The 15,566-nt window shown below is 34.1% G+C and overlaps 1 protein-coding gene and 1 pseudogene across 1 annotated transcript; both read left to right on the forward strand.

Moving 5' to 3' along the window:
* The first annotated feature begins 3,538 nt into the window (after positions 1 to 3,538).
* LOC133191284 (neuronal acetylcholine receptor subunit alpha-6-like) lies at positions 3,539 to 4,951 on the forward strand. Its single transcript, XM_061327036.1, has one exon. The coding sequence runs from the start codon at positions 3,539 to 3,541 to the stop codon at positions 4,949 to 4,951; it is 1,413 nt and encodes a 470-aa protein (XP_061183020.1).
* Positions 4,952 to 7,663: 2,712 nt separating this feature from the next.
* LOC133191285 (acetylcholine receptor subunit alpha-1-A-like) lies at positions 7,664 to 9,166 on the forward strand (annotated as a pseudogene).
* Positions 9,167 to 15,566: the final 6,400 nt, after the last annotated feature.

The raw sequence follows: 15,566 nt of genomic DNA on the forward strand, positions 1-15,566 counted from the left end.
GTAATCATGTAATCTTAAGTTCCGTCCATGTGTTGATTTTTTCTGTACTGTAGTATCAATGATTTATTTAATGCATTGCATCTTGTTTTATCAAATAATAAACACTGATAAACATATCTGATTTGGAACTTATTTTCCTATACATTCAAAATGCTTAAAAACAAGAAATTGATCATGATTGCACGAATTTGTGATTCAATCCTGAAAATTTAACTCGGATGCAACTTCAGTGATAAAGTTTCCTCTGAAAGATATCAAAAATCATACATCAAAATTTTTCATTGACCAGAACTGACTTCAACATTGAATTAAGATATACACAGAAGAACCTGTCTTGTTTCATTTTTTATTGTAAAAGATTAAAAAGCACTGAAATCATGATTGTTTTTCTAAACTGACGAATGTGCTGAAAATTTTCACTTGCATAAACGTTCGTTGGACGGAGAATTTTTTTTTTTTAAAAATTAATATTGTTGAATAATTTAGCAAACAATTTGATAATCACTTGCATTTTAAAAATAAAATTCTCGGTTTTCAGAGATTCTTTGAATTTTAATCTAGAATTACTAGTCAATTCTCCTTTTTTTAATGTGAACACAATGTTATACCTCTTCAATCTTGATCTAATTGCTAGAAATTTGGTATTGAGCTTTACTGATTTCACCGGTTTTTATTACTACATAGTTATCTCAATGTGAATAAGTCAAAAATTTTCTTTAAGGGAAAATTTAGTTCTAAAATAATATGTAGTCTAAGGAACGGCTGAAGGCTTATTCAAATTAGTTGAAAATAGTCAGCAAACATGGAAAAAATCTGTGTTGTGATATTTTGCATTCACCGAAGTCTTGCTAACCCTTAGCACATTCCACATCATGTAACAAAACACAAATAAGGAGGTGGGACCCATGACCATCTCCTTTTTCAATAATGCAACAGCAATTGTTAAAATTATCTATTACATCTACATTTATAGAAATGAATCAAAAAAATTTCACCTCATGGAGACATTTGTCTTCAAATCTAATCAGATTCAACAAAGGGATGAATAGAATATATGCTTTTCAAGTTTTTTTTATGTTCTAAGTTGTATTTGTCTACTTTGGTCTGAAAACACTCGAAAGCAATTTGGAACACGTTTGCAGAACAAAGACAGAGAAAATGTCCATTAGGAATGGCAAATAAATGCATCGGATGGCAATAACAGCTTTGGGCGCGAATCACCTTATGCTACCTGATTCAGCATATGTGAATCAGGTATGACTCATGTGTATGAATCAGGTTCTTCTATATCCTGAAGGTCTGACGACTTACGAGGGTTTGCTGAAAACAAACACCTATTGTGAACCGAATCTAAAAAAAATTCCTTTCGACGAACATGAATGTTTTATTCAATTTGTGGCAACGTCAACATTTATTACAAGCATTCCTCAAAAGCCGCACGTTTTTCATGAGAATGCAAAATGGATATATTTCCAGATAGAACCATGTGTTCTTAATATCGCTTCCAGTGGCTATGAACTTGAAAACAACCTAAGCCGTGGAGTTCTTGTCTTTCCTTTAAAGGTTGTTCAAAGGCCCTCCTATCTTTTTGTACATATTACTCTTCCGCCTCTTGTTCTCAATGTTTTAAAACATAATTGTTTACTTTATCCCAGTAGTCCCAGAAGCAAAATTGTCTTTTTGCATTGCACTTCTGCTATCGTTTACAGTTATATCTTTTATGTCGCTTGTACTCATTCCAGAAACTTCAAACCCAGTCCATCTGATTATATAGTTTTTGGTCTCTGAATTTCTGCCAAGTGCATTTATAACGCGTTCCAGCTTTTTGACGTCTACACTTTACCAGCGGCAAGGAACAAAAACAATACCTCATGTGTTAACAGAAATTTTTATAAGATTTCACAAAAAGGTGTTGAAAATTGAGAATGACGATGAAGTAAATAATCTACCTTAAGAACATATAATGGAAGAAAAGACTGAAGAACACATTAACCCATATGATGAAACATTCAAGAGATGAAATGTTGTTTCAACTCAAATAACCTGGAAAAGCATCGCCATGCTAGCGGAAAGACTGCGTTTGACCGTAACTTGTAGCATCATTCTGCTTGAAGTCATACTGTTTGCTTACCTCGCATCTCGCTTGTCTGTTGAACCCCATCCTGTAGCAGATTGACTGAATTCTGCTTTGATGACTTATCAGGATTTTGTGTTGATCCCACTAAACTTGGTTTTCAACAAAGATCTTCACCAAAGGAGATCCTGTCGACCTTCAACAAAGGCGGAATATAAGGAGGTGTATCTTCTTCCAAGATATCTCGAGTCAATGATGTGACGGATCTGACGTAGCCATGAGGTATAAAATCAGTTAATCATCTCGAGACTTTTTTTTCTGTGTTTCTAGAATAACCTTCTTTGTGGACTCTATGAACGAATTTCTTTTCCTGGTATGCCTTGAATTGTGTTCTTAGCTTCGTATCGGAAGTCTGAAAAGGACTAGAGAGTTCCCAATATATTCTTAATTACAATTAGCAGGAGATATGAAGAGGTTAGAGAACTTGTATCAGATGGATAGCTAGCTTTAACTGTAATGTAGCAGAATCCTAGCTACTAGATCAGCGGTTAGTGTGGTTGGTTGTACTCCACTTGCTCTGTACTCTAGAATAATACACATCACTATTTCGTGTTAATTTTTAAGAATAAATACTGTTCAAAAAGTTTTTTTTACTAATGTAAAGAAATAATGCTTGATTATGGTTGTTCTTGAGGAGAGGGTCTGCTGGTTATATAAAGTACAAGAAAGCATTTCAAAAATCTTAAAGAAAGTAAATTTATCTATTATATATAAACATGTATATATATATATATATATATATATATATATATATATATATATATATATATATATATATATATATATATATATATATATATATATATATATATATAATTAATATCGGTTTGCCACTGTCTACAGGTTTTTTGAAAAAAAAAATCTAGTTGTTATTGCTGAGGCCCATAGGCGGTTACAGAAAACATAAAGATACACAGCCCTGTAATTGATCACTTTCGTAATGAACTTGGAGTTTCATGTTCAGTCATAATTTTCATTATCTTATGTTCAGAATGCTTCCCTATCAAAAATCAATTATGGCCTACATGTATGAAAAATCAATTACATTTGTAAATATGACTACTCCACAAAGATTTGATTTTTGATATATATTAAAGTGAACATTAAAGCTTTTAGTTTCCACCTTGTCTCAAGAGTTTCTACAAAGACAACTGTCACGATTATCATTATCGACATTATTCTTCTGGGAAATTTGTCATAAATATTTTCAGTATTCATTTGCAGATCTGAGTTTATATAAGCAATGAACTGTATTCAGTTAGATAGGGAAATATGGTATGGCATATTTGATTTACGACAGTTTGCTGTGATACATGCGTAAAGTGTAACTTTTGATGAACACGAGGAATGTGAATAATTGGCATGATGGAACTAGATTACATGAAATTAGTTTTCTTTCTAATAATGGTGAGAATAATATACTCAAGGGAGAGTTACTCTGGTGAAAAATTTAACTTTAAACAAGATGAAAAATTGGAACTATTGAACGTTTCTTCTTTTCTTCGAAATATGCTCTTCAACGGGAACTCAGGCTACAAAGATTCAGACGACCCCATCACGCGAGCTGGAATGCGGTTTGAAATTTCAAGATTAGAAAAGTTTGATGAAATTGCAGGAGAACTTAAGCTTCTTTCCTCTCTTTTTATGTTTTGGTATGACGTCAGATTGACCTGGGAGCCTAATAGATTCTCCGTTTTTCAGGAAAAGGCCGGATATCCTTTAAAAATCGATTACTTACAAATGAAAATGAAAGATATCTGGAAACCAGACATAAAATTATTAAATCCCCTAAAGGAAATGGATATATTCAAAGAAAAAGAAAATGAAAAGGTAACCCTTGGCTTCCCTGGTTTGTTGTTCTACGATGGCTTACTGAAAACAGACACTTACTGTAAACCAAACCTCAAGGATTTTCCTTTTGACGAACACGAATGTTCTGTTCAATTTGTTGCAACTTCTACAGTGATTGCAAACCTAAACAATAAACCACAAGTCTTTAATGACAATGCAAAATGGATATATTTCCAAATGACATCTTGTGATCTTGATCTTTCTCCTAGCCGTTATGGAGCAGAACTTAACAATGAGCGTCGCGTTCTCGTTTTTCCAATTAGACTTATTCGGAGACCCTCCTATCTTTTTGTGAATATTGCCGTCCCACTTTTTGTTCTCAGTCTTTTAAATATAGTTGTTTACTTTATCCCAGCAGTCCCAGACGAGAGATTGTCTTTTTGTATTGCACTTCTACTATCCTTTACAGTGTATCTTATTTATGTAGCTGGACTTATTCCGGAAACCTCAAACCCAGTTCCTCTTGTTATCTACTTTCTGGTGTTTCAGTTCCTGTTTATTGCGTTTATAACATGTTCCAGTTTTCTGACTGCGTTGCTCAACCAGCGACAAGAAGAAAAACCAATACCAAATGCATTCCTACGAATCGTCAATGTGATACATAAAACACGTGCTCGAAAAGTTGAAAGGCAGCTGGGAGACACGAATCCACCGAACGAAAATATGATGATAAAGACTGGAGACCAACAGATCGTTAACGACGAAGAACTCAAAAGCACTGGTGTTAATCCATCAAAGATAACCTGGAAATGTATTGCCTTGCTTTTGGACAAAATATGTTTGACTGTAACTGTGATCATTCTTGTGATAGAAGTCGTGCTGTTCTCATTTCTGGCTTCGAAATTATCTGCAGAGGTACATCCTGATTTTGAATCTGAAATATGCCAAGGAAGTCCAATGAATTTGACAAAAATCTGTTTTGATGACGTATCTGATTTTTGTGTTGACGCTACTGATATAGCATGAATTGTTCTGTTGAAGATTTTCAGACATGCACACTGCAAAATCAAATATTTTATACTGATAAAACTGAACCAATACTAAATGTATTCAATAAGATATATAGAACACATGTTTAAACGTTGAGAGGCAGCTGGTGGACACGAATCTACAAAACGAAAGCAAAACGAGTGGAGACCAACAGATCAAAAACGATGTGAAACTTTAAAGCAGTGGTGTCTTTTCCACAAAGATATAACCTGGAAATGTACATGTATTGCGTTATTGTGGACATCATTATAGTGAGAGAAGTCGTGCTATTCTCTTGTCTGGCTTTTAGATTATCTGCAGAGGTACATCCTGATTTTGAATTGGAAATATGTCGATGAAGTCCAATGAATGGTTACGGAAATCTGTTTGATGACAAACCATATAAGCAGAATTTTAGACGAGGATTAAATTTTTACATTAATAGCGAGAGATTTGAGATGGCTAAAATTGAATATCGCTAAAAATATATTCTGTATCGGTTGTCATAATTATCTATCTGACATTATAAAACCGCTAATTACTTCTTGCTAGAAATATATACCAATTTGGGGGGGGGGGGGATAAATCGCTAAATTTGCGTCTCGCTAACAATTCCACTCATACGGTATCTGAATACCGGGTAATTGTATTAACCCTACTAAAATAAGTGAATGAAATTGTGCGTGTTCTACCAGGTACTAGTATACATTTATTGACTGGGTTCGAGGGCATTATTGTCGGACCCAAGAACCAAACAGTTTGTTTCGAAGAGTCAAGAAAACGCATTTTGCCCAAGAACACAGTCAATAAATATTTTGTTATACCTTTTACTTTATATTTTTGCGATAATTTTTAATATAGCTGATACCACCTACAATGTGACGTAAAAAAGTAATAGCGGTCCAATATCTCATCGACAGAACTAATATCTCACCCAGCGGTCCAACATCGATTCTTTTTGGACCGCTCAGTAAAACATTAAAAATGTTAGAATTTATATAGAAAACACATTTTGAAGCATAACAATAATGAATATTTAAAAAGACTCCGTGTCCTGGTACAAAGTTTTTGTCTGAAAATGGTTTAAATTATGAAAGTTTATATAAATTATTAATAGAAGTTTGTTAATGTTTAGGCATAAGACCTGTTAAGACTTTACCACATGGAGACGTGTAATACTAGTAGTGAATGTCATTTAGTTTCTTCTTAGACAGGGCTTTGTTGTTGTTGCTTTTTTAAGGGCTTTGTTTGTTTGTTTCTATTTTTTTTATTTTTGCAATTGATTTAGAATTTAACACTCAGGAGTCCATGCTTTGAGGGCGAATATTAGAGAAAATGTCTTGAAGGGCGAAATATTCAAATAAACAAAGCTAAATAATTAAAAATAAATAAAGAAAGAAAGAAAGGAAGAAGAAAAAAATCAAATGTGTTTTGTGCTACATATTAGTTGAATTTATTATAACAGTTTTTTTTTTCTTTTTCTAAAAATCAATCAATCATCAATCATTAAAAATCAATCATACCAGGCGACAAAACACTAGATTTGCAGGGCCATTTTATGCAGAAAGTGAACTTCGCTTTTTGCAGCGTCTAGTGACGTGGAATCACAAATTGAAAATTTAAGATTCCGTCACAAAAGTGACGATTTTTTAAAATCAGAGTGGTAATATCATTAATTTGTATTCCTTTGCAGAAAAACACAATCAAAATTTCTTCTTATGGGGATTTTAATATTTTCAGAGAGAGAGAGAGAGAGGGAGAATTAAAATCGGTTTGCCACTGTAGGCTTATTTGTTTTATGTAAAAAAAGAATCAAGTTGTAATTACTGAGGCACATAAGTGCTCGGTTATAGATAACATCAAGATACACACTTCTGTAATTGATTCACTGTCATAAAGAACTTGGAGAAATTATACATACATGTATATTTCATACACAGAGACAATCTTCGTGAGAAATTCTAGCAGCAAAAATAATTCTAACCTTGACATTCTCTCTATTATAATGATTGGTTCTCTTTCTCAGATTGATATTGTAATGAGAATAATCAGAATATACTTTTAATTGATTATTCCCTTAGTTTTCATAACAGAGTATTTAGGATTTCAATTATTTATAGATCCTTATACTACATATTTTATTTAGTAAACAATACCCAATTGTGATCTCCTTTCAATGCTGCCATAAGGCAGATAAATGTGAAAAGCTTTCGGATTTCTACTTATAAATCTCAATTATTATTTTTAATTCTAATTTTGATCATTATTGCTCGTAAATACATATATGATAAAACGTTCAATCTAATTTTCAATGTCATACGCCACTGTTCAGAATGTTTTCTCTATTTGACATTAAGACATGTGAGCAATCAATTACATTTGTAAATATAACTACTCCACTTAGATTTGATTTCAATTATTGTAGTGAACATTAGACATTAGAGCTTTGAGTGTCCACTTTGCCCTCGGAGTTTCTACAGAGACAAATGTCACAATTATCATTATCGAAATTATCCTTTTGGGGATGTTATCATTAATATTTTAAACATTCATTTGGAGGCTTGAGTTTAAAAACAATATAATGTAGTCTGTTAGATAGGGGAAAAAATTGGTGAAACATATTTGTTTAACGGCAGTCAGCTGTGATACGTGCGTAACATGTGTAACCATTGATGAACAAGACCAAGAAGAATGTAAATAACTGGTATGATGGGAGAACGTAGCATCAAAATAGTTTTCTCTCTGATAATGGTGACAATAATATACTCAGGAGAGAGTTACCTTCGTGAAAAATTTAATTTCAATCAAGATGAAAAACTGGAACTTTTGAATATTTCTTCTTTCCTTCGAAATATACTCTTGAACGAAAACTCGGGCTACAAAGAAGCAGACGACCCCATCACGCGAGCTGGATTGCGGTTTGAAATTTCAAGATTAGAAAAGTTTGATGAAATTGCAGGAGAACTTAAACTTCTTTCCTCTCTTTTTATGTTTTGGTCTGACGTCAGATTAGCCTGGGATCCGGATAGATTCTCTGTTTTTCAGGAAAAGGCCGGATATCCTTTAAAAATCGATTACTTACAAATGAAATTGAAAGATATTTGGAAACCAGACATAAAATTATTTAACCCTCTGAAGGAAATGGATATATTCAAAGAAAAAGAAAGTGAAAAGGTAATCCTTGGCTTCCCTGGTGTGTTGTTCTACGATGGCTTATTGAAAACAGGCACCTACTGTAAACCAAACCTGAAGGATTTTCCTTTTGACGAACACGAATGTTCCGTTCAATTTGTTGCAACTTCTACAGTGATTGCAAACCTAAACAATAAACCACAAGTCTTTAATGACAATGCAAAATGGATATATTTCCAAATGACACCTTGTGATCTTGATCTTTCTCCTAGCCGTTATGGAGTAGAACTTAACAATGAGCGTCGCGTTCTCGTTTTTCCAATTAGACTTATTCGGAGACCCTCCTATCTTTTTGTGAATATTGCCGTCCCACTTTTTGTTCTCAGTCTTTTGAATATGGTCGTTTACTTTATCCCAGCAGTCCCAGACGAGAAATTGTCTTTTTGTATTGCACTTCTACTATCCTTTACAGTGTATCTTATTTATATAGCTGGACTTATTCCGGAAACCCCAAACCCAGTTCCTCTTGTTATCTACTTTCTGGTGTTTCAGTTCCTGTTTAGTGCGTTTATAACATGTTCCAGTTTTCTGACTGCGTTGCTCAACCAGCGACAAGAAGAAAAACCAATACCAAATGCATTCCTACGAATCGTCAATATGATACATAAAACATGTGCTCGAAAAGTTGAAGGGCAGCTGGGAGACACGAATCCACCGAACGAAAATATAATATGGAGACCAACAGATCATTAACGACGAAGAACTCAAAAGCACTGGTGTTAATCCATCAAAGATAACCTGGAAATGTATTGCCTTGCTTTTGGACAAAATATGCTTGACTGTAACTGTGATCATTATAGTGATAGAAGTCGTGCTGTTCTCATTTCTGGCTTCGAAATTATCTGCAGAGGAACATCCTGATTTTGAATCTGAAATATGCCAAGGAAGTCCAATGAATCTGACAAAAATCTGTTTTGATGACGTATCTGATTATTGTGTTGACCTTACTGATATAGCATGAAATGTTCTGTTGATGATTTCAGACATGCACACTGCAAAATTAAATTTTTGAAACTGCTATAGATCCAGGTATCTCTTTAAAAGTTTTTAAATTTCATATTTCAGTGTCTGTTAAATGCATTTATCACATGCTCCAGTTTTTTTGACTGCGTTGCTTAACTAACGACATGATCCAATACAAAATGTATTCCAGTAAGATATATAGAACACGTACGCGTGCTTGAAAGTTGAGGGGCAGCTGGGGGACACGAATCTATAAAACGAAAACAAAACGAGTGGAGACCAACAGATCATAAACGATGCGAAACTCAAAAGTAGTGGTGTCTTTTCCACAAAAACCTGGAAAAGTACATGTATTGCGTCATTGTGGACATCATTATAGTGGTAGAAGTCGTAAAACATGTGTATTCTCATGTTTGGCTTTTAAATTATCTGCAGAGGTACATCCTGATTTAGAATCTGAAATATGCAGAGGAAACCCAATGAATTTGACGGAAATTTGTTTGATGACATATTCGAATACCGGATAATTGTATTGACCCTACTAAAATAAGTGCATGAAATTGCGCATGTTCTACCAGGTATACTCGTCGCAGTAATCGGAACTCAATCTTTAAAAAAAAAATCTTGCAGTACATAGCAAAAACAGTTAAAAATTTATGTGAATGACGAAAAAGACTACAATATGCAAGTCAACAAGGAACACGTAGCAGTAGCTGAGGCAGGTCAAGACAGAACTTAGTAGCATATGGATCATGGAATTTGAAAATAATGATTGGTCTATGTAAACGACAATTATAAATTTTGCTGGATGACCTCCTTTTGTAAAATTGGATTTTAAGAAGACAGTGGGTTTTTATCACAACTTTTTTGTATTTTACTGTTTTTAGATGCAAATGAAATTATTATTGTAAAGTTGAAGCAATTTTTTCTTTAATTTAGGGAGATAACAATTTTTCACGTTCCTGCATTGAATTTCAATATACTTATGAAGTAATATTCTGCAGTCACCTGCATATGGTGTAAACGTCTCCCAACTTATTCGATATTCAAGAGCATGCTCCGAGTATGATCAATTTTTAAACCGAGGCAGGCTACTGACAGATAAGTTGATGTTATGGGGATTTCAACAACCTCGTTTAAAGTCCGCTTTTCGTAAATTATATGGTCGTTATAATGAACTTTTTAACAAATGACCTATCATTGGGTCGTATTTTGGCTGACCTATTTCACACAATTGTTAGGCCTATATTTCTATACTAAATTTGACTACGGAATGTTCCGTCTTCCTGATCAATATATAGGGCTCACGGTAGGTGTGACCGGTCAAATGGGGATGCTTTATCCTCCTAGGCACATGATCCATCCTCTGAAATTTTCAGGGGTCCGCGTTTTATGCCCTGTTCACAGATTTGTGTGTAGATTTTTTGAGTTCGTCACTGTTCGTTATCTTCACCTTTTTCATTTTATATTACCCCATTCATACGACGAAAATTTGCTCATGTGTGCAAATTTACACATGAGTTAATTTACACACATAAGTAAGAGTTAATTTGTTATGCGTTCAGACGAGTTTTATGTACTGTAAATAAACCCTCATATTGTCATATAAAAAAAGGAGATGGACAGATTCAGAATTGTGAATTTTCACAGAAAAGGGGTATTTCTTTACTATTTGGGTGTGGGACTAACTTTTGGATGATCCAGAAGGAAACTAGAAGAAAAATCAATCCACTGATTGGCAGACCGAACCGTTCTTAACAATTTTAAGAACGAAGATTGGTATTAGAATTTTCGAAAAAAGGAAAATTTCTTAAAACTTTGTGAAAAGTTGGAAAATACTTTGGTCCCGGCCCAAAGACTTTAGAAGAGCCGTTAGATGTAAAGAAAAAGGTGGCTGTTACCACCTACTGGTTACAACAAAACAAATATATGTGAAGAGGGAATAAACTCGGACCCCTGGCAATTCCAGAGGTGGGATCAGGTGCCTTGGAGAAGTAAGCATCCCCTGTCGATCGGTCACACCCGCCGAGAGACCAATGTAATGATCAGGTAGACGGAACATTCCATAGTCAAATCAGTATTAAACAAAGTCCTAACAATTGGTATGAAACAAGTCAGCCAAAGTATAACCCTGGACATCAACAAGCCCAGATTCCTTCATTATTCAACCAATTCAAACTTGTCATACTGAACAATGAGGCAAAGAAAACAGTTGTTAAAAGGTTCCTTAATTCATAAGTTAAGTTATTTAAAGATCTTTGCCCTTATATTTCTGCCATACAAGTTTAAAATTGGTTGGTAAAAGAGGAAAATTTACTAGTTTGACACCCCAAGATGGTGACCAAGGGAAATAACTCGAAGGGAAAATACTTCATATGAAAACTATCTATTTACGAAATGCTGACTTTAAACGAGGTTGCTCACATCCCTGTAACATCAACTTATATATCAGTAGCTTGCCTCGGTTTAAAAACTGAAAAAGGATGAAGAAAGTCATCAAGGGCTAAACTTTGGTGGGGCGATTGATGCACGCATATTCCTATCATTACTCTTAAGCGTTCACATGGAGACTACTTGAAAAGAAAGGGGTTCTACTCGTTGCATCTGCAGGATGTTTGCGACCACAGCTATACCTTTAGAGACATAAATGGGTTTGCCAAGAAAGGTTCATGAAGCCCGCTCTTTTTGCAAATTCAAAAATTTATTTCAGAGGAGATAATGGCTCCTTGTTTCCAGAGTGGAGAAAGCAATTTGGAGAAAGTACTATGCTAGACAGCAGTACTTCTCGGCGACCTTTATGTATCCTTTGTAGAGTTGGCTTTTGAAGCCATACACCAACAGATCTACCCTTACAAAAACTGAATTCACTTTCAGCTATAGTTTAAGTAGAGCAAGAATGACCATTGAAAATCCGCATTTTTAGAGCTTTGCTTTCTAGCCGCCATGTTACCGACTGATATTTTACACGCCAATGCATACACAACAGTAACAATGCTTAAAATGGAGATTGATGCAATACACAAGACGAAAAACTTAAGTAAGTAAATTTGTTGCATGTTCATAAGACAAAATTCACACACTGGAGCAAATAATTTGCGACAACATGTATGCAAAAGTTAATTTGCACCTTGTCCTGACCAGTTGCAAATTTACTCCACTGTGCAGAATTTGCATATGGGCAAATCAGTTCCTACGACAAAAATTGTCCATGTAGGTAAATTTACATATGTGCAAAATATACTGAAGTATGCAAATCGTGTCGTATGAATGGGGGTTTATATGACTACATGTATTTAATCATAAGCAAATTTGCTCCTGTGTGCAAAAAGTATTTACTATACGCGCCCCCTGCGATCTTATGCACTGTAAGTAAATATGGAATTATGTAATCTACAATTTTATTTTTTTTAAATCAATGATTTCCTTAAAAATGGCCTCATACAATTACTTTCAAATGTATAAAGCATTGGGATTACAGTATGACGCTTTATTGAGCGCAAAATTAAAAGAAGACCTCGATCTATCAAGCATCTACACACCACATTACTGGCAACTGGGACTGCAACTAGGATTTTTTTTTTGAACGTCGGTTTAATTAACTTTTACTCTTTTTGTATTTTGTTTAAATTAAAAAAAAAACACTATTTTATGGTATGACCAAAATGACAAACCACCATACGCTTGTAAATCAATTTTATAGTCAAAATACCTGAAAAATCACTTACCTGTAAGAGCGAATTTTAACAACTTTGCCGTCTGTCGTCCCAGTTGCATCGGCAGTCCCATTGCCGGTATTAGGGTGTGATCTAGTTGGCAATGATTTTCTTATAATTTAAAAATTAAATGATGAACAATTGTTGAAGAATTTTAGAATTAAGAGAGACTGATCTTTTCATCCGTAGAGGACTTACTGGAAAGCTTTCTCCATCGAGAAACCCCATAGATGAAATATTTAGCTCACAATATGTGGTTTGCATCAGTAAATAGATTTGCACCTGTCCCTTACTATTGTGGTAGTGTCAGATACACGGCTTCCTACTAGCTTGGGCTAGTGGGTTAACCCTTTAGCTCAATTGGTAGAGCACTGGACTGGCAAGCCAGAGGCCCCGGGTTCAATCCCTAGCAGAGGCACAAAAATGTCTCTGTTACACTATGTTCAAATTTATGCTTACAGCAGTTAATATGTAAATGCGTTTATACAGTAAGATATGCAAATCATTTGCAGATACAGATATAAATGATAGGAAATATCATTATACATAATTATAATTATCCTATACAAGGCGTTTCTGTCTAGAGACAGTCATGTGACAGGACCAATAAACTTCATATTTCCATGCTGTCGTCATGCTTTTCATCATATTCAACCTCGTGCATTTGACCACATTACTTATTTCGTTGAATGAAAAGTTCCGAGAGCAGCAGACGTCACAAAATTTATAAGAGTACAAACGTTTCACCTCAGACCAAGCATCTGATAGTACGCATCCATAGATGCATAATCCATGCAAGTTTGGTCAACATAAGGCTTACAGCTATCCGGGAAGGGACCTACTCCAAAAACTTAAACCTGGTCACTAAACTGAAAAATATAGGTTATATCCAGCAACGGAAGCATGTCTAGTAATGTCAAATGTGCACTCTTAGATAACTCATCGGCTAAGTAAGTTCATCCAGGTAGGGCTTATAGATACTTAGGAATGGACCTGCTCCAAAAAATTTTAACCTATTCTGTTGGTCAGATTAAGCATCCGAAGAGATATGCATCATCCATACAACTTCCAGGTAGGGCTTATAGTTACCTGGGAAAAGACTTGCCCGAAAAACTTTAATATTGTCATTCATCTGGAAAACGAAGGTCAGATCCAGCATCCTAAGCATATCTACTTTTTATGTATTCCTAAATGCATCATCCATGCAAGGCGCGCAGAATGCCTATAGCTTTAAGTATATAAAAATCATAATCAATTTGTGAATTTAGTATTTAGAGTAAAGTTCTCTCATTATTGGAAATTATGAAATTATGATAAACAAAACTTTTCTGAGGAAATTTTTCTCTGCAAAAATTATTCTGTTATTAAAAAAAATTATGTGGTATTCGTGGGCTTCGAATCCCTAACAATAAAAATCCCAAGTATCATTTTCCTTTGAGACTATAGCACGCTAACATCTACGCTGCACAGCTCTTGGTGAATCATGTTTGTGAAATGACCCTTGACCAAATGGAGTATTTCTCGAAAAGATGCAAATGTTGTGTCATAAAAGTGTATTTTTAAGCTATAGTGGGTCTTTGCTCCATGTTTTTGTTGACCAAAAAATGTATATTTTTTCGAACTTGAGGACAAACTTTGAAAAATATGGAGCGAAGGCCCACTCATATCGAAAAACTGTGTTATAGTATGAGAAAATGATTCTATTTGCCCTATCTAGTGTTTGTATGCTATTTCATAAGTAAATAATTTTAATTTAATTAGTGATATTTTTTCAAATTGTGGAGATTTTACATAAAGTATACTTTAATTTTAGATGAAATATCAAAGAAAATTTTGTTATAATTGAGATTTAATTTTTCACCTTTATGTTTGTTGCACTATAGGCATTGCGCTCGCCTTTTTCGTCCACCTTCGTTAAACAGCAAACAAAAACATAAATAAGTCGCATATTGATATAATTATCTCGCATGTTGACATAAGTCGCATATCGACATTATTATGTTGCATCTTGCATCTGTGATGTCAGATACTGGCGTTAATTAGATTTACCAATATTAAAATCAGATTCTCGTAAAAGATTTGTAACTTGCATGTCAACAATTATCTTGCATGTAAACATAATTATCATGCATATTGACATACTTTCCTTCCATGTTAACATAATTTCTTGCAAATGATGGAAAATAAATCTTAAGTCTGTAGTCTGTGTTTCAAGTGACACAAAGTTTACCAGTAACCAGATTCAGATAAAAATCAGTACAATCTGAATTTGTGGAGATTTCGATAGTCGATATTTTATATTGTTACTCTAGTGTAATTTTCTGGTCTTTGATAAAAGAGCTTCAGACAGAAGATAACAGAAAAAAAGTATAGATTTTATAGCAATATAAAGTAATAATTTCATCAAAAGTATGGTAATATATACAGGTTAACACGTGTGGTAATAAATGATTTTATCTCTGATATTTAAAAATTACACTGCATGATTGTAGATGTTTTACAACAATAAAAGATCATCTCATACAAAGTTGAGAATAACAGGTAAAAATGTTTAATGTGACCAAACCCAGTAAAAATCATATAAACTACAAAATACATGTTACAATACACGTTGGAGATAAAAGCGGTAGAAAGTTACCGAATCCAATAACATTAAATAACACCATTCTTCAAAGAATGTATACATGCACTGAAGTCCAATAAAAATGAACTATGGAAAAGTCAATGATTGCATAATTTACAAT

Source organism: Saccostrea echinata, unplaced genomic scaffold (genome assembly GCF_033153115.1).
Source record: "Saccostrea echinata isolate AGI-Se365-2 ecotype Australia unplaced genomic scaffold, CSIRO_AGI_Sech_v1 ptg000023l, whole genome shotgun sequence".
NCBI classification, from domain to species: domain Eukaryota; kingdom Metazoa; phylum Mollusca; class Bivalvia; order Ostreida; family Ostreidae; genus Saccostrea; species Saccostrea echinata.

Coding starts and splice junctions, on each gene's coding strand:
- LOC133191284 (XM_061327036.1), top strand. CDS start 3,539: ATGGTGAGAATAATATACTCAAGGGAGAGTTACTCTGGTGAAAAATTT.